Below are 23,873 nucleotides of genomic sequence, written 5' to 3' on the forward strand. Positions count from 1 at the left end.
AATGCTTAAATTGTTAATAGAACATATTATAATATATATAAATTGCAATTTGGTTGAATTCTAGATAGCGTCTCCACCCAAAATCAAATTCACCTTTTTCATTCCTTCTCTAAAACTAGTGCCAAACTTCCTGTCAAACCCAGCATTTTCTTGAGAGCTTTAAAGTCTAGCCATTACTTATTTTCTACTACTACATTTGGCAGAAACTATTTATTGGTCTGTTATTGCAAAAAGTGCAATTTAACAATAAACCAGTCTGAAGGTCATTTTGTGTCTTGAGGATACATACCATATATTTCTTTAAAAATAATCATACTTTTGTAAGCAATACTTTACAGTAGACACCTCAAATCTACCATAGATGTAAAACTTAAAACGAGAAAAATTTAGTCTCTAAATCTTTATACACATATTTATATTCAAATTTCTATATATATATTATATATACACACACACAAGAGTATATATAAAATATATATAATCAGATTCAAAAAAGAACAAAAACTGGGCACTGTACATAAAATCTTTTTAAAACTCAAACAATAGAAAAACTTTAAACATTAAACAATTTTAATAAAAGTTTCTGTACAATGCTAAGCAGTTTTATTTACATATAGAAAATGTAATAGGAGTAGTGTTTGAAATTACAGAACTCCTTAAAATTTCAATGGCAGGTAATCTGGAAAAAATAACAGCATTCCATTCACAAATATTTTCAAGCAATAAATATGTATTTATAAATAGTGTAAATTTACATCAAGATTAGAAACAAAAATCACAAATCTGAAGTTTATTCCTTAGTCTATGTGCAACCCATTTATCTTTGTGACTTGGCTGTTAATTGTTTTAAATTTTATTTAGGAACCAAAAGTGTAACCGTCATGGTTTCAAAACAAGACAGAAAAACATAAAAGCAGTAAAAAAATTTATATCACCTAACTCTTCACATTAAAAAAAAAAGAAAAAAAAAGTTGCCCAAAGAAAGACTTAAAATTTCTATCTACCTTACAAAGAAATGACCAGCTAAGCTAGTACTTTTTCCAAGGGAAATTCTGATGGGGAAAAATGGATGAAACCAACTCATCAGCCCAGAAACAGAGAAATACAAAAGAGGTGGTCTTCAAGTCAGTAGTCTGTATAACGTTGCCAGTTTTGTCAGATATATACAAAACATGGAATTATTTTTTTGAAGTACAGCTGGATGAGCTTTATTTGTTTTGAGTTCTGGAGTAGGAGGCAGTGCTCTCTCCTGTCCAGTTGGTTGACACTCCGCACTTGGAAGGTTGCATAGACACAGCTTTCAGCCAGCAGCCTTACGGGATAGCTACAAAAATCAGTGGTGCAGAACTGGGTCACTTCCTGAATATCAGAAAAGTTTTCATTTAATGTCCATGAAAAAATGTCAAGATGAGGAGGATGGCAATGGAGGAGCCTGAAAAAGAAAACATTAAATTACCTTTTCTACAAGGGTGTAAAACTCAGTTGTCTAACCAAGTTCTGCACAGACAGTAAATATGAGAGTTTAAAGTCATAAACACTACTGCTTTTCTACTTCAGGACTTTTTCAAGTGGACATTGGCATTTTTCCCAACCTGTTCAAATACAATGTGTATTTTATGTCTACTTTACATTAGGCTTTTGCCTGTACTGAAGACTGGAATATAATGTATGGATATCTGGGTTAATATTGTGTGAGTTACCAAAATAAATCTTTCTAGAGCAGCAAAAAGCTCTGTGTGGGCTTGTGTAGATGTATCTTATATGCTCTAAAACAGGGATTCTCAACCTGTTTACCAGTGGGGGATTCCGTATGTCTCTCCAAATGCCTGATGGGCTGCACTTTTTTTTCTCCTACCAGAAGACCAACATGCAGCCACAGGGTTCGGACAGTGGTGGAAAAAGGTTCCCTGTTTTGGGGACAAACCCTTTTGTAACCTGGAGAACAGCCCCCCCAGGGCTTCTCAAGGGTGAAGGAAGCCAGGTCTCTCTCACTCCTGCCTGCTTCAGCAGAAGGTCTAGGAGATACGTGGCCATTTCCTAGTAATGCACTTTATAGTGCACTTCGTGGCATCACCAGCAAAATACTGAATCTTTAATGGCACTTCCCTCTTCTTCTCCTTTCCTGCCCATCAATATCGAGAGTTGTGATGTAGAGCCCTTACGAAAAGCTATTCACAGTTTTTAAAGACCTGTTAAATCACACCCAGGGTAGTCACTGTGGAACACTAAGACTAGCTGGTGCCCATGCTTGCTGCCAGCACCCTACCCCCAAACACAGGACCCCTCTCCCTCTCTCTGAGATCATTTTTCTTCTGTGACTTGCCACAAATCTCAGCTCTTCTCTCCTCCTAGACCTCAGAGATACCATTTTATTTATTAAACACTAGGCTACGACTCTTCTCCATCAAGACTGTATCCCACTTTAAAGGAGTGATAATGTGCACTGATGTCAAAATGAAACAATTTTTAGTGCTCTTGATGGCCACAGGTACAGGATTTGGTCAGAGAGGAAACTGCTCACAGGTTGAGAACCCCTGCTCTAGGCACAGCTATATCGACACAGTTACCTATATAACGTCATAAACACAGACAACAAAATCTCTCCTCCCTCTCCCCTTCCACATGCAGAATCCTTCTTGCCCATTCCACTTAACTGGCAGTCCTGTGTGAGAACAGGTCTTTACTTATATGCTTTTCTACAATAGATCATCACTTTGAAATTGCTGTATTTCACAGCCTGTAATGAAAATGGGCTTCTGAAAGCAAGAATTGAAGTTCTACCACCTCGGGGCTCTGTAGAACCAATGAAGAGAATCAAATTCAGAGGACACTGCCCTGCACTCCCACCATCCTCTGCTGCTGAACCTTGAGGCATTAGCTCAAAGCTCACAACTTAGCACTCCAGTATTACATGAAATTATTGTCCAAACATACATTTTCTGCAGCACCTGGAAATGAATCAAAAGACACAGCCGTTTCGGGGCTGCTGCATTTAATTCAACATGAAATTCTTGTAATACTTTGTCCAGTGATCGCTTCCTTTGATGGAAAAGCAAGGCTTTTCATAAATAACTCCAGCATCACTCTCACTGTGATTACAAAACAAGCCATCTTTGCCTGAAACAATGAAACCTGGGTGAAACATTAGGACAGTTGTGCTTACACAGTTCAAAGCAGGAGGCTGCCATATATAGCACAAAGCTATAATGGCAAAGAGGCTTTTGCTTTAAATTGAAATGCAAAGGAGGCCCCAAGCCAAAGACAGAACTGTTTGAGAGCATCCACTTGCTAAGCAGAGGGACAGTGCTGATTTGGGAAGGGATGGGGAGGGGAGGGAAAGAGGGGGTCTGAGTGCATAGGATGCTCTGCTGCTATACTGACTTCATACCACAACCAATGTATTAGAGATGCTCTTGAACCTGGTGCTAGTTTCGCCAAGCTTCACTGTCCTGATTCTTCCCATCTCCATCTGATCCAGTTATGGTCTTCAGGTGATCTCTATTGGATTTTTAAAGCCACAACTTTATGAATTGTAACATCAAACTTTTCCTGAAAACTCAGTGGTTATGCTCTGCAGTAAGTTACTGTACTATTTCACATCATTCTGAATCTTCAGTGTTTTGTTCTCCAAATATCACACACAACCCATACCTCCACTTGAATCAGAAAGTCCACGGTACTCGTACAACGGAGTACCAAGACCGCCTACGACTGCTTTGCAAATAATGTATTTATGCACCCATTTATTAATTTGACTTACTAATGTAAATTGATCATAGACTTGCATCAAGTCCTCCATTTTGTACTGTTCTAGCACCACAAAATTTTCCAGGTTCGTGTTTATCTTTCGTGCACAGTCTTGGCAATGTACAACATAGGTCTTTCGAGAATTGCTCTCACTTGTGACAAAAAGCAGATCAAAGACTTCCACCTATAAGACAGGAAACAGAAAGCAAACTGTTAAAATCTCATCTTGAAAAGCTTTTTCTAAATACATGGTTTGATGCTTATAGCCTTACTCGGTATGTGCAAACAAAAAAGTAAAGTTTATTTGGGTAAATTCCATCCTCCTAAGGCTCAGACACTGAGGTGAAATATTCTAAAAGCACTTCTAACATTACATCTCAGGTATCTACATAAACAACATTACTGGAAAGCGTCTGTCAATACTAAAAAGCAAGTTTCATAATGGTGGTTACTCAGTAAGGTGGATACTTACTAAATCTGTTTTTTTTTTTTTTAAAAACTACCTGTAAAATAAGGTCATAATTTACTCACTGCTTGCTTACACAGTCATCCTGCCCAGCGTGTTCACTCAGAACATCACTGAAAACTGATTTTCAGAGCGAGCATTTCCTTTCCTTTCAGCTTTGTGAAAACTGTTATGCTGTACTTTGAAATTGCTACTAAAAGGATGTAGAATCATTTTTTTCATCAAAAGTCTGTGTCCTGCGAAGCAAATGTACTTAGATTCTGTCCTTTTGGGGCTGCTGTAAAAGCTCTATCAAGGCAATACTGCAGCACATAATGTGCTTCCAACATGCAATAGATACTACAACTTAAAAGCAGAAGTACAATTTAAATAGCAACAAGAGCAGCAACAAAAGATAGGCAAACATTTAAATGAAGCTTAATTTAAATCAGTACAAAGTCCACTACAGATTTTTACTGACCTCACAAATGCTACAGTAATGAGCTGGCTCATCCTTTGCTCGCCCGTGCCAGACGATCTCTTTTCCTGCAGCAATTAGAGCTTCCCTCAGTGTCTGACACTGTTTGAGAGTTCTTAACAGGCAATACCTACAAACAAAATCAGAACAGGGAAATACTTTAGCACTCAGTTACCTCTTCAGCTCAAAAACAACTTCAGAGCAAGACTCAAACAGCCTGAATACCCCGTTTCTGTCCTTCTGGGCTTCCAGGAACATGGGATATCCCCAGAAATGTCACCGAGGTAGAAGTCGGCCCACATGATCCTGGGCCTTTGTATAATCGATTCCATTCCACAAATGCTCCTTTCCCTGCATCAGTCAGTAGGTTTTATTTTTCACTGGAACAAACGAACCTTTACTCAAACTCAGTAAAATAAAGGGCTTCCAGAAGTGATTTTTATCATTTATTTTGAATCATGAATTTATCAGCGGAAAGTTGGCCTGCCAAGTTCAAAAGAAAAACAGCCTATAGCCTATCCAAAGCACTGTTTTATTTAACATCCCCAAAACCACATTGCCTCTTCAACACTACTAAACTATCAGCTAGCAAAGTCTGAAAACCTAAGTTCTGACAGAAATCACATTACACAGAAGGAAGACAAAACTCAGTAGCAAGCATCTTCTTCCATGCATAGGGAAAAAGAATAATATTACCCAGATTGGTACTAGAAAATAAAGTCACTCAATAGGAAAAAAAAACAAACAAATGAAGTTAAAATAGAAAAAAAAAAGGTTTTTAATACTTATTTTGCAAATAAAACTAGCCAAATCATAATCAACAATCCCTCACTATGCTTCTGTAAATGATAGAAAAGTTTTAATTAAGCTTCCCAATCTTATAGTTACACAAGTGTTGTGTGGTAGAAAGTGTGACTTTTTTTTTTCTAGCATTGGGTAAGTTACAGAGACCCTCTAAAAGAAAAATAAAGTAGTTGGCAAAATAGGTCACCCAATTTCAAAATTACCATGTTACTTACAATAATATTTAGCTCTCAGCTATCCTATTTAGTTCAGCTGCACATTTGCAGCCTTTAATTTTCTCCTCCACAGGGTGGTTACATTACATGCTCATTAGATGCAGAAGGAAGATTGAAAAAATATAAGGAGAAGAATAAACATTGGACAGAAAACAAAGTGCTTAAAAGTTCTATCAAAATGTTTTCAACTTAATGTTTTTCCCATTTTAAATCCCTAAACATGGAATATATACATTGTGTGCTAAAAAAAAAAAAAAAAAAAAAAGTGTTTCTTTCAAGCGCTTCCAAGTTCTCAGAATTTTAGGCTTACTTTGAGATACTTTCCTCTTGATGTTTAACACACTGTTCATCTTAACTAAAACCAAGCTTACAGCTTCATAGTTGTGGAGAAAGACTTGCTCAAGTCGTAACCCACATATAACATATCTGCAATTTTTGCCAAATTTGCAGCTAAAGCTGAAAACGAAAGCTTGGAAGTGACTTACTCCTCCTTTTTCACTTGGCAAAACTCAGGTCTCAGCAGTGGCACTCAAAATGTAAACATTAACTATTTCATGCTGTCAAAGAACTGGAAAAAGCATGTGAAATACCATTTTGAAGACGCATGCCACAATTTCCTAAAGTAGGGAAAGCCTAAAGGAAGCTAAAAAGGTGTATGGAGATTCACATTATAATTTGAGTGGTATAGGCTTTAAACACTAAGTCTGATTTAACTCCTGCAGAGTGGAAATTCAGTTTAAAAAAAAAAAAAAAACAAAAACAAAACTCCAGCACCTCTCTCATGTTAGCTTTTTAAAAAGTTATGACAAAGTGCATGAGTAAATTAGAGGTAGAGTCTTTTAAATTGGACATCATCCTGATTTCTTCTAAAAGAAAGTGAAGTGACAAGCCTGTTTGATTATTTAGGCATCCAAAGAGATTGGATAAAAAGTGTGGAGACTGTTCCACTGACAATGAAAAACAGACCTCCTTATGCCTATCATTAGTTTATTTTCCCTAAAGGCATTGAAATACATACTATCTGGCTTCATGATTTCATGTATAATCATTTCTCACATATCCTGTCCTTTCACATTTATAAAACTATTTTTAGAACCCACTTTTAAAACTATATGAAAACCTCACACTCTTGACATTTCTGCTTTTCTTCAGATGCATTTGTAAAAGTCCTAGCTTCCATTTAAGCATTTTGCTGTTTATTTTTCTCTTCTGGAGAACTGTGCTCCTTCAGCCAAGTTTTAATAAATTTTGGCTGTCTGTAGTCCCATTCATGATTTTTGTGTTCATATCAGATCTTCAAAACACATCTCATGAAAAAAGTTTCAGTTTTTGCTCTTTTATCTTTTCTCTAACAAGATAATAAGTACTAGGTTGCACTTTAAAAAAATACAAAGATGCTTCAGATTTCTTCAGTAAAGTTTACTTTTATTACTTCTTTCCTGTTCCTAATCTATTTTATCATTAACCTACTTCTTAGTGTCCACAGGCATTCGTGTTATAATTTACATGTTAGTCTACTTCCTCTGTAGTGCTGACTATCACATAAGACGGTGTGACATATTTATATTTATCTTTCAAATTGGAATTACAAATTGCTTTCTAGTTTTCCAGGAGTTAATCTTTTGTGCTATATTAAAACCCTCAGAGACAGAAGTCAAACTCTCTAAACACTTCAGATACCTTTGACATGTAATTTTAGATACCGACCTGCCTTTTGGCATGAAGATGACAGCTGTGTCACTGATACTTTTTTCCCCCGATGACAAATGAAATTCAGCTATTCAAGCTGAAATTCCATCAGCTGCATCGGAACCTACTTTCTCAAGTGCTTACACATACATATGTAGGTATGTACACACATATATACATACAAATGACTGTATTTTATAAATCATAGGAGAAATGAACAATATCTCCTTGCTGCTTGGTTTTCTCTTCCTTCAGACAAGCAGTTTCAGAGGAAAATTGTCTAACTGTTCTCCTGTCTTAACACAGGGAAACCAGAAGTAGTTTCAGCAGACTGGTAAAAGGAACTGCTAAAAAAGAACAGGTTCTATCTGTTCCTTACTGACTTTGCTCACTTGTAATGTACATCTACAATGTAGGTATCTCACTAAAAGCTCAGCTGCTATCAGCCAGCCAGACAATAGGAAACAACTGCTTTGCGCTCTGTGGTTGTTCTATTAAAACATTTTAATAGTTTTTCTTGGAGAAGGATGTTATATTCAGTTAAGTTTTTACCCTTTTAAGCCTAAATCACAACAAAAACACTTGTGCAAATGCAAAATGCAAGTGCCCGATTATTAAAATTGTATTTTGACAAAAGACACTCTAGAGCTGTTTGAAACTCTACATTCCAGGCCTTCTGAGTCTGGGAAGATGTATAAAGACAACCTGAAAAAGAAGTGTAAAAACAACAGCTTATGGTTACCCAATCCTTACTACTCCTCCTTTCTAACAGTGTAACTCAGTTTCTCTCTTCCTTTTTATGAGAAATATCACTAAACTTGATTATCGTATCACACATCAATTAATCCACTGCTCAGAGGAAAAGCAAGGGGATGGAGGCTTTCCAGTTTCTCCTTATCTTTAAGGCATTTACATTGGATTCTCCAAATGATAGTGTTTAAATCTTAACTAAACAGAGGTTCTGGAAGTCTAAAACTACATTTAATTTTGCTGTAAAAATAACTACAGCTCCTCATTCTGAACTTAACATTTGGTTTGAAGACTTTTTGATTTTTTTTAAGTTGAATATGTATTCTTGAAGGATTCTTTCATCTACAGTCAAGTGTTTCTGTAAATTAAAGTTTCTGTAAATTAAAGTATTTATTTCTGTAAATTACTCTGTAAATTAAAAGTGTTGTGAATTAGGTAACTCTAAAGCTATGCCACAATAACATCAAATGCTACAATAAAATTAATGTTATCTATACATGGATTTTTTAACAAACAGAATATCAAATCCTTTTGGCTTCAAAGTTCACCTTTCCTCAGAGATGGAAGAGTCTTATAAAGGGTTACTTACAAATTAAGTTTTGCTCTATGTTTGATCTACAGTGCTGAAGTAACAACGTAGAGCTAGGAGAGAAATGGCTAAACATTCAAGTAAAACTTACTTGATCATTTCAAAAAGCTTTGGATCTGAGACCTTGATATTTCGAGCCATGTTCCACGAAAGATGAACCATGGGTACTATGGACTTCACACTCTGCAGTTTATTCCACTCGTACCGTTCGACTGCCAGTTTGTATTGACAAGCTGCACAAAAACAAAATCACAGAAGCCTTCTGTTAAGAAGCAAGTAGCAACTATTCCCAAAGTAATTTGACTATCCTCATAATCTTTGTAGCACTCGCGTAAGCTGCATTCGATATGACCCAGTCATTTTACCTGCATTTAAGTTCTATGAAATTTCTATTAAGATGTATTTAAGATGCTTTAAGAACACGAAGTAGTAACACAGTAATAAAACAGTAAGAGCAACTACTGTCTGTAAAAGCAAGAAGCCACTGACAAGTGCTAGATTTTTAAGTGAACAGAGAACACCACTTAAAGAAGATGGTTATTTAAATTTCAAAAATTTCAAATAAGAAAACTCTACATTTGCACCTCCATCTATTCATTATCATAATTTTACAGTGCTATGGTATTTAATATATCTCCAAAAGGAAGATCACACCTTGAGAGGTCTCTTACGATGAAGCACATTTTTTCATTAAGCAATGAGAGTCTGTCCTCCAACTCTTTTTAATGTTTTACAAAACTTACTGTGTCTGAATGTGTTAGCTCTGCGTAAGTTAATCATGTAATTGTCATGATATACACCATATTGCATCATAACACAATAAAAATATGCCTTAAACTATTTAAGAAAACATTTTTTTGAAATACTCCTTTTTTGACTGCCAGAATGCTTAAAAACTAAAGACTTCTAGAGCAGTAGGTCCAAAAAAAGCTCTAACTCCACCTTATGAATGGGATTTCAGCTAACACTCCTTTCTGAACAAAAATAATCTTACAATGGTTTGTATTTCCTGATATTTTTATTCAACAGTGATTAGGTATTGGTTGTCCTGAAAAATTAAGACTTTAATTAGAGGTTTCAGTCCTCAACATATATGCAACCTATAGCCTAGTATGCTGGATAAAAGAAAGTTTTGGGAGAGAAAGTTACAGAAATGGCCTACCAGACAGTGTGCATCAACTCATTTATCATGTTTTATTCTGACATTATTTGTTACAAAATGGTTAATTTAAAAAATCTATTAAACAGAATCATGCAAAAAACCACATTCTTGTTGCTTTCGCTTCTTACCTACTCATTTATTTAGAGTTTCAACACATGTGGAGTATTTTAAAACACTGCTCATTCATTTTTGATCTAGTAAAATATGGCAGATCGAAAAGCAAGAGCAGGTTCTGTGCCATAAAGGGAATAATAAAATTTACTTCAACATATACACGATTCGACCATACCTGTAAGAGGGCCGACGTTCCAAGCGATGTTATTGCACCAGCCGATAGCTTGAACCCAGTGAACGGTGCCAGCATTAATCCACACCAAATCCCCTGGTCTTTGAATAAACCTGTACACTGGGACGTTGGCTTCGTACAAATCTTCCAGGTTTGGCCACCAAGATCCCATTAAGAAATTCATATTATTCCTGAAATAACAGGAAAAATAAAGTCTTCAGCATTTATCAGTAGATGTATTAGTGGTCAGTACTTCAGTGAAATTACCTGATCACCATCACAGAAATGTTTTCTGCATCTAATCAGTGACCCTGGAGGCCTGGTCAAAGGGAGAGTTTCATCTCTAAAATTCCTGATCCTAATCCCATGTATTACATTCTCCAAGATACTAAAACGTTTACCCATCTGGCTGCCCGGGTGAAGCGAGTTTATGACTTTCAGTTATGCTCCATTTTCTTTTGAATTCTCCAGCAATATTAATACTGAGGTAGTGACATTTTTTCTGAAACCTAGTGTGACATTGATGCCGACTGCTTCCTTCCTAACCAGAGTGACTTATTGTGTAACGGTGTAGCATACAGCTCTCAGAGATGCTTTCTGTTCTGAGCAGTGCTCAATATGCAACCACGCTGCCAGCTGACACAGCGTACGAAGCTCATCCACACAACAAGTGACCTGTTGGTATTAGCTTCACTGACAAGCACATGTTTATGCTGTGTCCGGCCCCTCCTGAGAAGTGTCCACAAAGGCCTCCGTATACCTCCATATCCATATATCATAAGCTCTTGAGCCTTCTGTTATGGTTATGTAAAATACATAATTCCTTCCCTTCCTTATCCTATGCTTTAGACCATTCAGTGCCTCCCCCAGACACACCAGACAGTTCATGAGGGCAGCAAGCCCTTAGTTTCTCTGTCAGCCTCAGAACGACAGTGCCACAGAGGGGGTAAAACGCCTGTCACCATCAGAGACATTACAAACAGAATTAGACATTTCAAGAGCAGGTAACCTTTGAAAAGGCGGATGAAACAAAAGCATTTGTTGGTAGGCACAAAACAGAGAGAGACCGAGAAGAATTTGCAACGCTCTGGAAAACTTCTGAAGAAAAGTTGAGACAAGTGAACCTGGAGCTGGCACTGGCCCCATACTAATGGTCAGTGCACCTCACCTAAGGCAGTCACCAGGTACACTGTGATAGACACCAATGACTCGTGAACAACATGAACATTAATCATAATAAAAATCAACAATGTCGATCACCAGGAAAATACTTTACTCCTACTCCCTTGACCCTCCCTCTCCCAAACTTTGCTCCATTACTCTTTACTGCAACAGCCTTAAAATCATTACAGAAGGATCACCATCTGGTACAACTAAATGGTCAGCTTTCATATGCATGATAAAACACCTAAATAAACAGCAAGGACTATGATGTATTTTCTAAAGTGGAAATGTTCCTAGCAGAAAAACTGGACTGGTGCCATATAATGCACACAGGTAGCAGACAGCCTACGCTAGTACTAACTTTTGATCCCCCTGGCCACAGTAAAGCACAAATTTGAATCTTGAACCCAGATGAACACTTTCTATCAATTCCTTGCTTCTCATATTACATTCATTCCTGTATTCTCAAAAAAACAAATAATATACCTACTGTTAATATTTGAGAGCAAAGCTATCACAGAGCATCTAAGGCAATTCAAGAATTGGCGCACTGCACAAATTCTGTATTGTAATTCTGTGTAAATCCTAGATTACTAATGACATGGGAAAACATAAAATAATGTCCTCCTCCACAGCACTCTCGGTGAGCACTTTCCCCCTGAGGCCTGAGAAAGTCACAGAACACTCAAACAAAAACCTTCTAGAAGTAGGAAAGAGTAGCACGTGCTGCTTACTTTTCACAGAAGTCATTCATGACACCCCAGTAGCTTTCAGGAACAACAAACCATTCACAGTCACCTGGACCAATATTTATATTTACTGAGCAAAAGTTGTTATTTTCTTGATGACCTGAAATTTACAGAAAAAGAAACATACTTTTTGTCAGGTTGATTTTATCAAAATAATTCTATGAAAATGCAAAGTAAGCTACAATTATTAAAAAAGTACACTGCAGTTTAAATATGCACATATTTGTATATGTCACCTACAAACACTATTTATACAGACTTCATAGTGTTAGGAAATTCAACTAAGCTACTGGGAATTCTGTTTTTGTTAGTTTGTGGAAAATGAAAAGCTAAAAACACTAATCTGACCAATAATTCAGCAACTCCCTTCTAGTAGAAATAAATGCATTGGGAAGTTCAAGCTTAGATCCCTTTTTTCTTGATAGTCCCAGTACAAGAGCAAAACTTCATGACTTCAGGCACTGAATAGACAACTGGTAAGAAAATCTGTCCTAAAGAGTTTCCAAAATCAATGCAAAAAGGCCGGAACTTTATCTTCTTTTGACAGCTAGAAAACTGAACCATAAACCCCAATGGGATTGTCCAAAGCCATACTTCACTACAAACAGGACCTGGAATTTAGCCCAGATCTTCCAAGTCCTAGGCCAATGCCCTAACATAGCACCATTCATTAGGGAGGGTTAAATTTTATCCTCACACAATAAAGAATCTAGAAAGTAAATGTATACTTATTTCTGTAACTACCCAAGATCTATGCAGAAGCCTGTAAAAACTTTCAAGGCACGCAATACAAATAAGGTCCAAGTATACCATCCCGCCATTTTTTTTTCCCTTTTCTTAATAAGAAAATATTATGGTAAATACCATGCATTGCAGAAATCCATCAGTTTCCATGATGGCACCAGCTAGTACTTTGCACATGCAAAACTCAGTTGAAGAGGAAATTACAAAACACTGAATATGCCTCACGCTTCTGTATGCCATGAAAGATGTAAAAACCACAGAGCAGTTAGACCGAAACCACAACTGTAGAAAACTCCACAGAAAGAGACTCACCTGGCGTCCTGCTTCCTGGGACCTTCATGTACAACTGCACTGTGTTCATTCCCAGGATGGTATGACCAACATGGCTTAGAAGGTTTCCTGCTGATACCACACGTACAAAAGCAGGGAGTTTTGTCAGTTCATGGAGTTGCAACTTCCACCTGCAGCAAAATAGCAAATCGATAAACTGTGAATCCTGAAAATTCCTAGGAGAGGCTGGAGAAATGGAAGCAGCAGATAAAAAGATTGTTAACACATGAGATAAAGAAGTAGACAAACAGTTGCTATATAATTTTGCATCACGTAAGGGAAGTTCACAGAATACATTAGCCTTACTTGACAGAAATTCAAGCATCCATTTCACTGAATTGGACAGTAAATGTAACTGGCGTTACATTACCAGAGAAGCAGGCTTACAATAACCCTCGGAATGCTCCTTCCGCAAGGAAACACCAGTTTGCCCTCTAAGCTCCTCAGAAACTGTGTTAACGGTGCTTTCCAGGGCCAAACGATGTAACATTTAACTTACACACACACAGGTCAAGAACTGAATACGCATGCTAATGAAAATGCAGATCTCTGAACACAAAATTCCCTGAACTTTCAAGTCTGGAGCTCTGTAAAGTCACTCAAATAACCAGACATACTACTGGATATATTATGGAACTTAATTCTAGTTAGAGTTTGATTTGAAACAAAAAAAAAAAATAGTGTCCAAAACGTGCTCTCAAAATTATTTGGAATACTTTGAAACATTTTTCTGAAATGCTTCAGAAGCAGGTTATCATTAACTACTGAGAAGCATGCATTCATTTTCTGGAAAGAGTATCGTACTGCAAACAGCAACTCAGAGTCTTAAAAGTATGAACAGTTGAAAGACAGAAAAAAAACAGAAAATTATTTTACCTTAGAATTGCTTAAAAACAAAATAGTTTGATTTGCAATAATCAGATAGGATCTGATAGATGCAGTGTTCCTTCTTTTTCAGAGTGTGTCTCAAATCCGGATTAAATTCATGAATTGAGCTTGAGCTCACTTGTTTATGAACTGAGACAGGTTAGTGAGCTCTTGGTCTCCTAGCCCTCTTCATATTTAATGGTTAAATTCACTATCCTTAGCCATGACACTTTCTGGGATCCTCCTGCTTCTACCATAGCATCAAGAAGCACCACACACGTCTAGCCCTTGACAGTAACTTTCTACACTTGTCTACTCAGTATTGAAAAACTTTCATGAATAGGTAAAAATTAATAAAATCAGACTACCCGTAAAAAACAGCCAATACTGATAAACTCTCAGCATTTTAAATGAAAGCTGCAAGACCACGTATGGAAAGCTCTCCATGGGTCCAGACAAAGCTCAGAACTGTACATAAGGGCTTCCTCTTCCTTCTGTAAAAATGCAGTTAAAGGCCCCTTTGTGATAAGAAAAAAATGAAAGACAAGTTTTGCAAAATAACGTAATGTAGATTCTGCTAATTTTTCTCTGCCTGGGGCATTGCGTATGACTGCAGCAGTTAAGACAACTCTGCGTTCTTGTGGGATTTGTTCTGCAAGAAACATATATCTCATATATCATCCTCCTCACGCATTTAGCCTCGCTGCTCATACAGTTCCCCAAGTCCTACCCTCTTATTCCTACCCTGACTGTGGACCGCAGACTTCTGCCTTTCCAACTAAGCCCATTTTCTCCATCCAAGCCCTAAACAGCCTGTTTTTCCCCACTCTAGTGCAGTCTCATTAGACATGGCCTAGTACAATCCTCTGTGTTCTGATTCTTATCTGCCCTGCATTTATACTGAATGGTGTTTTCCGCACTATGCAGATCTCAACAAAGGCTTTATTGACAGAACAGGAGAAAGTGTTCATTCAGTATTCAATTCTCTCATTCAGTGCCCCTACAGTAGCTTAAAGTAGCCCTAAAAACAACACCTAAGAAAATCTGTTTTCTGAAGATCCATTACCTTGGATTGGAAAATGTTCAGTCACTCTATAGACAATTCATTCAAGCAACTCATGAGGACAGGGAGCGTGCGCTACTGCTGGGAGACAGCACACACACACTTACCAAGAGTAGGAGTCATGAGAACTGTAAAGTTTTCAGCAAGCATTAAACATTCTCAGCTTTTAGCTGTTAACTTTACCAGATCTCCACAGAATTTGAAAAGTGTTTTTAAAAGCTTATTTCTTGGTTATTTGAGGCCAAAGGCACACATTATGACAAAATTTCAAGACCTGGAGCACCCAAGTTAATGCATTAGCTTTTCTTCAAAAGAATGACTTAAAAAGTTCGCATGTACAAAAAAACAGCAAGCTTTCCCTTAACTTGGGTCAAGCATCCATCATAGAAGATATTATATTAAAGTTTCTCAAATGAACAATTAACCAAAATCAGAATTTTGTAACAGAAGTCATCAAACCATTTCAGTAATGGGTTAACAGCTAAATGTGCAAAGATAAACAAGTCTTTTGTTGAAAGGCACCAACAGTTCCATTTGATTGGGATAAGAGAGAACAAAGATGAATTATCAGCCCTGTACTCAAGGCATTTAAGCAAACACCAACACGTACTTTGGAATAATCAGGCAGGAGTAATGTTATGTTAAAGAACTTCCTTGTCTCCAGGAGTTCTATTATCAGTGATCACAACTCACAACTCATGAAAACATATTAAGTCATTTTGAGGCTTTATGATAAAAATCTTGACTTACTTTCATGCTGCTGCTAAGAAAAACACAATCCATTCATTTAAAAAAATACAATACAAAATGAATGTTTGTGTTTTTAATTAATAACAAATTTTGCAACTTGTGCTTACCAGCTTCAGAGAATTTACCACTGGCAGCACTGTCTTCAGCCTTCTTGAGAGACAGGAATTTCAATTTCTCAAAGATGCACACATTCTTCTACATAACTGTATCATATAGTCATTGACATTACGCAGTCAGTGACAAAGTAAACTAGACTAAAAGTATTGATCAGATACCAGAGTCACATAAAAGCTTATTTCAGAAATGATTTCGCTATATAGGTTCATGAAAAGTAAGTGGAAAATGGAGGAAGGAAAAAAAAAAAAAAAAAAAAGGTGAGGGGGAAAGTTTCTTTTCAAAGCAACATGATGGCTTCGGTTGTAAAATACCACTGTGAAAGCGAGAAACAGCAATCAGATTTACTTTTTGTCATCTGACAGGTCAATGTTGGTCCCAAACTTGATTGTTTTAAAAGGTCCTCTTCTCCTCCTCCCAGAGCTGTAAAAATAAAAATTATAATAGGTGAATGTGAAAATGGGAATTACGTAAAAAAGAACATGGAAAACTGTAGAATTAGCAGATTTATATCACACTTACTTATCTGAAGATGTGGATTCATTATCTGAGTGGTCCTTGTGGTGACTCTTTTTCTCATTTTCCTCCTATAAAGAGAGAGATGTGAACATTTTATCATTATGTTACACAAGTATCACCACATAAGCATATAGTGATAGGAGTTTCACTTATATCAGGTTGTTTGTTTCGAGATGCTAGTAAAACCTTTAAAATCTCTGTATCTAGTATTTTATGTGGATATTAAGACAATAGCATTTTCAGTCAAAAAACACTGCAGTCAAATTCAGTCTTTTTGACATTGCAAAAAACTCTTCATGACTACAAATTCAATGAAGCCCTGCCCAGGACAAGAGAAAACTTCTGCACTGCACATGTTTCTGCTTTCCTGCATTCCAGCTGAAAGCAATAGGTTGTTTTGCTTTGCCATGCAGATGAACAGGAAACTAATCTTAAAGAATAGCACTAGCTTTGTTAGTCCAGAACATTTATCTTCCCTCAAAGTCAAGCCAGTCTCTTGATACGAAACTGAGATGGCTAATATTTATAAAATCCTCTTTGCCATGACTAGCAGAAAAAACCTAACCAATATGAAATGTGACATAATATGGTGTTTTTGAGTAGGCTCAAAACCCTGTTCTAAAACCTCTTTTTGTCAAGAGAATGGACATAGAAAGAAAAAAGAGTAAGACAAAAAGGAGGAAAGAACTGCCTACTTTGAATAGGGCTATTGTTAATTCTTGTGTCCTTGTACCTAAGAAAGTTTAAAAAATACATATATTTTGTCAGATACTTCAGAAAAATGATATAATATTTACTAGAGGGAAAAAAACAAAGATGGCCCAAGGCAGGCTAAAAGGTTTGTGTCTGTAAAAGGAAGAAACATGACTTTCATATGAACAGGGTGAGGCAATAAAATTAGGGATGAAACAGGTCAATGCAGTGTTAGGCAAAAGGAAGTATGTCATTTAAGAATGGCACTTGATTACCATGAGAAAAGTGAAAATTGTCACTATGAAAATTGTTTTTACCACTGACTGTGAGAAGTTTAGAAAACCCTGCAGTTCCCTTTTTGGTGCAAGACCAAAGTAGAGGCTTTCCTGCAGACAAGCTGCTGTGGGATCAGTCACACGCTTTATTGAACGTGCAATCCACGTGACACTATAGATCAGAAGCTTTCCAGCAGGACATGCACAAGAACACAATGCTGGCATGATTGTTCAACTAGCAGCAGCAACCTGCGTTAGATATCCTTCTTACCTTATAATCACTGCAGAGGAAGAAAAACATCACTTATGCCCCAAACTAGGCCAGTCCACCCACTCTTGGTAACTTCAGTATTCCCTCCTTCCCAAGGCTCTCTCTTCTCCTCACCCTGTATGAATCTCACTGAGAATCTTTAGCCATTATCCCTTCTCTTTCCTCTCCTATAGATGCAACTTTTTGTTTTTAAGCCATTTCTCCAAAGTTACAAAGATCTCATTTGCAACTTGTCCTTTTTTTTTTCTTGCTGAAGCCCGTGCTGTTTCTGTGCAGTGAGAAATGCACCACTCAGTTTCCTACCTGTCGTTCTTCTCTTTTTCTAATCGGCAATTAGTCAGTATTATCTTTTCCTCCTTGATCCACCTTCGCTTCATTTTCTCACAACATTAGGATGACACAAGCCTTTGAGGGCTGCCCATAGCTAATGCCAAGGACATACTTACTGCTTTAGCATAAACATTAATAATTCATACCAATAAAATAACATTTTAAACATTTCACTCTGTCACATATGTCTAACATCTTCTTAACTAAACAGAAAATGTTATGTTTGGAGCCCAGCAGTAACAAATATGGAAAGCATCAGTCACACTTGATATTTTTAAAATTTTAAGCTGTTGTGCCGAAAGACAAGTATGAGTGTAAGCTTTTAATAAGCAACATTCAAATTCTTTCAGTATAGTATAAAGAACAAAGAATTCTGATTTCAAAGCATATGGGAAACCAGAAGTTTTACCCTGTAAAAAAAGAGCCTAAAGTTCTAAAAATTTTAATGTGAATCTGTATATCATTATATGAAAGCCTAAGCTAATAAGCTTTTGAAGTATATAATAACCAGGAGTTTTACATTAAGACGACTAAGTATTTGGGAGGAATACCCTGGATATTAGTTGACTCTTTATTCAGAAGTGATTTTTAAATGCCAATGGGAACTTCTTTTCTTTAGCAACTTCTACATTTTTGTCAATAGCCATTACTAAAAGAACCTTGTGCCAGAATTACTGTAGAGTTTGTAAATGATACCTTACATAGTAACAATGGATTTACCCTTAAAGATTCCTGGAACGAGGAGGCCTGGTATTGTGCATATTTAGCAATTGTTGTATGAGATCTACTGCTTTCACAACGCCAGATTTTCTTTGTTCCAGTGGGGTCCCAGTTTTCATCTGCTGGCTGCAGTAGTTGCGTCCTTACTTCTACTATGTGTTCATTATTTGCTTCTACCAATGTTTTGGTAGAGAAGAGTCCTAGATCTAATGAATATGAATAAAAGTAAAATATGACAATTAAAATACAATTAAAAGCTTCAAAAAGACAAAGGCTAAAATTAAAGCATATACAGATGTTTCTCAGCCATCATAACTCCACTCAATTATAGTTTAAAAATTACAACTCATGTGCTGAAGATCTTCTGCATGCAACTGTAGAAACCTCAAGAAAACTTGGAAGCTACTATATGGATTATATTTCCAAGAAAAAAAAATCCGAATTCTGCAAACAGATCTGTAAATACAGCTAAATCTATTACCAGGAAAATATTTTTGTAAGACAAACTAGAACTCTGAGAATGTACTTTCATTATATAATACATCTACTACTAACGATGATAATTTTTCTACAGATAGTTATACAGAGACTACAGAGACACAATCAGATAACCATTTATTAAATCTGAATAGAGAATGTAATACAGTATTACAGAAACGAAATATCTACTTATAAGACTTGAGATCTTTTTGTAAATATACACATTTTTCAAAGAAAGACACCACATAACATATACTTACCTAATTTAAGCGCTCCAGCAAGGCCACGTATTACAGTAACAGGGTTGTTTGGATTTGTACAAAATTGATGTAAAGGTGGAAAGAAAGCATCTCGTTTGTTTTCCAACTGCAAAAATACAACGTAATATTAGATCTCAGATGAATTTAGATTCCTTATTTGTAAAATATGAAAGAACAGTAAGAAACGATAAACTACTGAAGGAAGTCAAGTATTTTATTTGTTTCCCTTCATGCTGGTGAATGAAAAACTACATCATACATTTCCCTGCTATATGCTGGGTACAGTCCTTCCAAAATTTATTTGTTACAGTAACTTATTTCCTGACTTGAGTTATTCCCAGGTTGCTTTAACTTTTGTAACTCACTTTTCCTGCAGTTTATTTCTTTATCTGACAGTAGCTTTACCTGTATAATAGAGATTTCTAACAGCCTGACAATAAGCTAACATTCTTTTCTAAAATCTAAAAGGTAATTCTACAGAAAACGGATACAAGGAACAGCACAATTAGAAAGTCTACTCACATACATATCTCAAGCTAACCAAGAAAGCTGATTTCATTTTTCTACGCTTTTGTGCATCGATGACATCCATTTTATGCTACAATCTGCCCCCCTTGCCTTTTCTAATATTGCAAGGGTGTGTGGCAGACTTCAAAGAAAATATCAAGGGCACTGTAGGCAGAGACTATGGAGATACTGGAGACATCTCTTTGAATTGACGGAGCAGAGTCGAGCTCCCCAAGTATCAGGACCCACAGGGACACATCTACGCTGAAGAGTGCAGCATGGCTATTTATTAGTTTTGTACACACTCAGAAAAGCTATGATGGACTCTAAAAAGAGTGAATTAATGCAGATTTATCACTTAAAAAATCCCATATATTATTGTTTACAACCTAATCTTGTTCTCTGGCAGCCAGCCAGTGTGTTACTACATTAAAGTGCCAAGCACTTCTGATCCCAATGTTAGGCCGGAAAAAGCCAGGCTGAGGCTTTTACACTAGTCGTAGAGACAAACTATAATTTCTTCTTCTATATTACCATGGGATCTAGCTCAAATTCTCTGCAAACCTATTACAGAGCTTTTTTTTTTTTCACTACAGATTTCTATATAGTTGTATAAGAAAGAAAATATGGAATTAAAACTTGTCTCTTCTTAATTATTACATTTTGTTGTTACTATCCTCTCAACTTTTATTATTTTCTTTACCGTATTTTTGAAGTAGATTGTTATGAAAAAAGATCAGTTTAATTATTTACTCACTTATCACCAAACTAGTCATTTGCAAAATATATACAAATGTATTTGTGCATTATCCCTAACAAACCAGTTTTCTTTTTAATCAATACAGTAGGTGTTAAAAATAAAACCCCAAATTTTGAAGCCGTTTCTCCTCTTTTTTATTGATGAGCTGAAATTCTAAATTTAAAACATTTTGTAAAAGACAAACTATGTAACAAAATTCTCTCTAAGGTTATTATTTTTTCTGCTTATGTACCAGTTGGGAGAGCACTGTAACTAGATTTCAGCTGTGCAGTTCATTTCTTTAAAATACTCATATAAAGCAACTCACATAACCACACAACTAGAAAAAGACAGCCCGTGATGTACTGCTTCTGCCATCAGATTTACTTACATAAATACTAGGTGTAGGTGGATTCAGCTTGTCCTTTGGCAAGGGAGGGTATGGTGGTGGTGGTGGTCGTGGAGGTGGACATTTATCCAGTAGAATACTACTGTTAGATAAGCCATTTTTACCCAGATTCCTAAAAGGAAAGAAGAGCTGCCTGTGTCAATACTTGACAAATGAAACAGCAACATACTCGTGTTTTCAGCAAAATGATGTATAAGCCACATCTCAGAAATGAAATAAAGCTCATACAAATTTTCATGATGGAGTCTCAATGCATAATTTGATGTTATTCATAATTATTCCTACTCTACCCCCAAATTTGCAAAATCACTATTAGTTAAAAATATACCACTTAAATTAAATTAAAAGCAAGTATGACTCATTTGTCAAAATTCTACATAGAAAGCAGGTTTTGACTTGAAACACAGGAAAAAAAGCACTAGTTAGTGGATGACCAGTCCATAGCCACAAGAAGTTTCATTTTTGTAAGCAACGTTGAGATAAAGTATTGTGGTAGCACAGTGCACAGCAGTGTCACAGGGCACTAAAGTCAGAAAATAGTAATGCCTCAGCCAAAAGACTACCGGAGTCACAAAAAATTAATACGCACCACTAACAACACTAAATCTAACCCTCTCCCCTGCCCCCATTTATTCATTTCCAAAATGAGAAGGAGCCAGTGTTACATGATCTGAGTATCTGAGTAACATACGAGAGGATCTGCTGAATAAACCGTTTCACATTCTTCTGGAATCGGGAACTTTGCTTGCTTGCTGCAGTTTCCAGTCTTCTTCAGGTGACTTCCAGACATAGATAAGCCACTGTATGTGCTCATTGACTCTTGTTAACTTTTTTGTTTTCCTGTCGTGAACAACCTCCTGTGCTGAAAATCTTCATTTTATTTTTAGTTTGCATTCAATTTCCAGTCGCTATCACCAGGAAGGTAATTTGCAACTAAGTCACCTCTTAAATTTTGTTATAAAAAGACTAAAGCACTTTGAACAATACTCAAATCTTTCTCTTGCAGCCTCACTTGCTTCACCAGTTACTGTCCTTGCCACCTCTCAGACCCCACAAAATAGGGACATTTTTCAAGTACAATTTAATCACCTATCTGCATAAAATTCACTGACTGCAGAAAAGCTATTTCGTAGCAGCAGCTCTCTGGCAGAAAACGCAGCCACACGTACACGGCACGAGGCGTCTAGCAACACAGCGTGTTCCTGAGTCACAGCAACCGTGATCCTGGCACGGAGAAAACTCTTAAAGGTTGATGCTGGGACATGAGATCATTATTTCAAACCAAGCCACCAGACACCATGAGTCATGAGGGCTTTGGACTTGAAATGTTTGGTTCAGCAAGAACAGGCTGACTTATGGTAAACATTTTAGTGAAAACGAGCAAACATCTTGACCAGCTCTGAGTGCAGCAAGGCCAAGCATCGTGAGACACCAGTGCTCATCACAACAAACTACAAGCGAGTCACCCCGGTACAAACCTGACACCACGTTTCTAACTCATACACCGCTGTCCTCCGAGAGGAGAACAGTGCAACAGAGACAGATTGGACAACTGTCTCCAGAGCATCCCTGCCAAAATACCAGACACTCCTTATTGCCTGGGCAGGGTAGATCTAATACCAGAGGGCAGCTTCCAAGGAATGGAGACAGCAACGTGGAAGCTTTCACTGGGCATCATCCAAAGTGACAAAAAGATCACTGACCCATGCCTGAGGCCTGATGCAGTTCTTGCAAAAACCCTATTACCCCACAAGAACATAAAAATAGAGCGATATGGAGTAAGCACGGTCCAAACAAACACAGCAGCCACAGAGGCACTGCTGAGATTCAGCTGCTCGAAATGCACCTTAACCTGAATGGCAGAAATCAGAAGCAGCTGCAATCTCTGCATTACAAAACGGCAAAATAAAACCAAGAAAAACAAATCCACAATATCAGAAAAAACTACTGTGAAGGAAATTCCTTTGAACTGAGGAAGTGTTTTCAGGCAACTTTTGAGGCAAAGACGATGAGAAAGAATGGGTTAGTGCTCAGAATTAGCGTCAATTAAGCTACCCTAGTCACAAGGTAATGAACGCAGAGCAAACAGAAATCAGTAACGCCAGGGTACACGAGGTCTTCAGGGACAAAGGATAATAGAGAAACAAGAAACGCCTACGTGCTAAAAGAAATTACGTATTTGAAAAGGCAAAAGAGATGCAGAAGAAAGACCAGCACAGAAAAAAAAAAAAAAAAAAAAAAGGCAGAGGAGATGAACAGAGATACCTTATATACTCAGCACTTGAAGCTGATACTACAGTAGATGACTCTGCAGTCCCCTATTAAGTTACTAAAACCCTATATGGAAATTTTAAGAGAGGAAAGGGGCCCAAGCAAAGTAAAGGAGAGAGAGAAAAATGCTTGTAATTGAAGTGGTTCAGTAAAACAGATGGGCTGAATCTTTCCAAACCATCTTTAACAGGCTAGTTTCCCTCTATCATCGTGACTTTTTTTTTAAACTATGAATTGGAAGAACTTTCTGTTAATATCAATTCAACTGAGCGAGTAAAAAATAAGGCAGTAATCAATAGTGTGCAAAACAGAGTGATGGAAATTCTAAAGAACACAACTGAAATACTAAAAAGGTTTGTCATTGACACGCAACAGAAAAAGGTGGGGACTGAAGGCCTTTGCAACAAGGGAAATAGATCAGTATGATCAGTACAAGGAAAGGAAACCCTTTGG

General features: G+C 36.9%; 1 protein-coding gene across 15 annotated transcripts in view; it reads right to left on the reverse strand.

The window, feature by feature from the left end:
* Nucleotides 1-266: 266 nt before the first annotated feature.
* KDM6A (lysine demethylase 6A) overlaps nucleotides 267-23,873 on the reverse strand; it is a 142,695-nt gene continuing 119,088 nt past the window's right edge. For 8 of the 15 annotated variants that reach the window (XM_088530674.1, XM_088530669.1, XM_088530682.1 and 5 more), the window contains 11 exons: nucleotides 21,132-21,261; nucleotides 19,495-19,600; nucleotides 18,755-18,960; nucleotides 16,469-16,533; nucleotides 16,295-16,369; nucleotides 13,135-13,283; nucleotides 12,064-12,178; nucleotides 10,169-10,356; nucleotides 8,809-8,950; nucleotides 4,674-4,800; nucleotides 3,531-3,931 (listed from right to left, as the gene is read on the reverse strand). In XM_088530674.1, coding sequence (XP_088386800.1) covers nucleotides 3,635-3,931; nucleotides 4,674-4,800; nucleotides 8,809-8,950; nucleotides 10,169-10,356; nucleotides 12,064-12,178; nucleotides 13,135-13,283; nucleotides 16,295-16,369; nucleotides 16,469-16,533; nucleotides 18,755-18,960; nucleotides 19,495-19,600; nucleotides 21,132-21,261 — 1,600 coding nt within the window. In that variant the 3' untranslated portion in view covers nucleotides 3,531-3,634. Of the gene's footprint in view, nucleotides 1,433-3,419; nucleotides 3,499-3,530; nucleotides 3,932-4,673; nucleotides 4,801-8,808; nucleotides 8,951-10,168; nucleotides 10,357-12,063; nucleotides 12,179-13,134; nucleotides 13,284-16,294; nucleotides 16,370-16,468; nucleotides 16,534-18,754; nucleotides 18,961-19,494; nucleotides 19,601-21,131; nucleotides 21,262-23,873 lie in introns of those variants that run through there. The other 7 variants (XM_088530684.1, XM_088530679.1, XM_088530681.1 and 4 more) reach the window with 2 other exon arrangements.

This window comes from Tinamus guttatus, unplaced genomic scaffold (genome assembly GCF_059628265.1).
Source record: "Tinamus guttatus ecotype Peru unplaced genomic scaffold, ASM5962826v1 Tinamus_guttatus_pri_ptg000384l, whole genome shotgun sequence".
NCBI classification, from domain to species: domain Eukaryota; kingdom Metazoa; phylum Chordata; class Aves; order Tinamiformes; family Tinamidae; genus Tinamus; species Tinamus guttatus.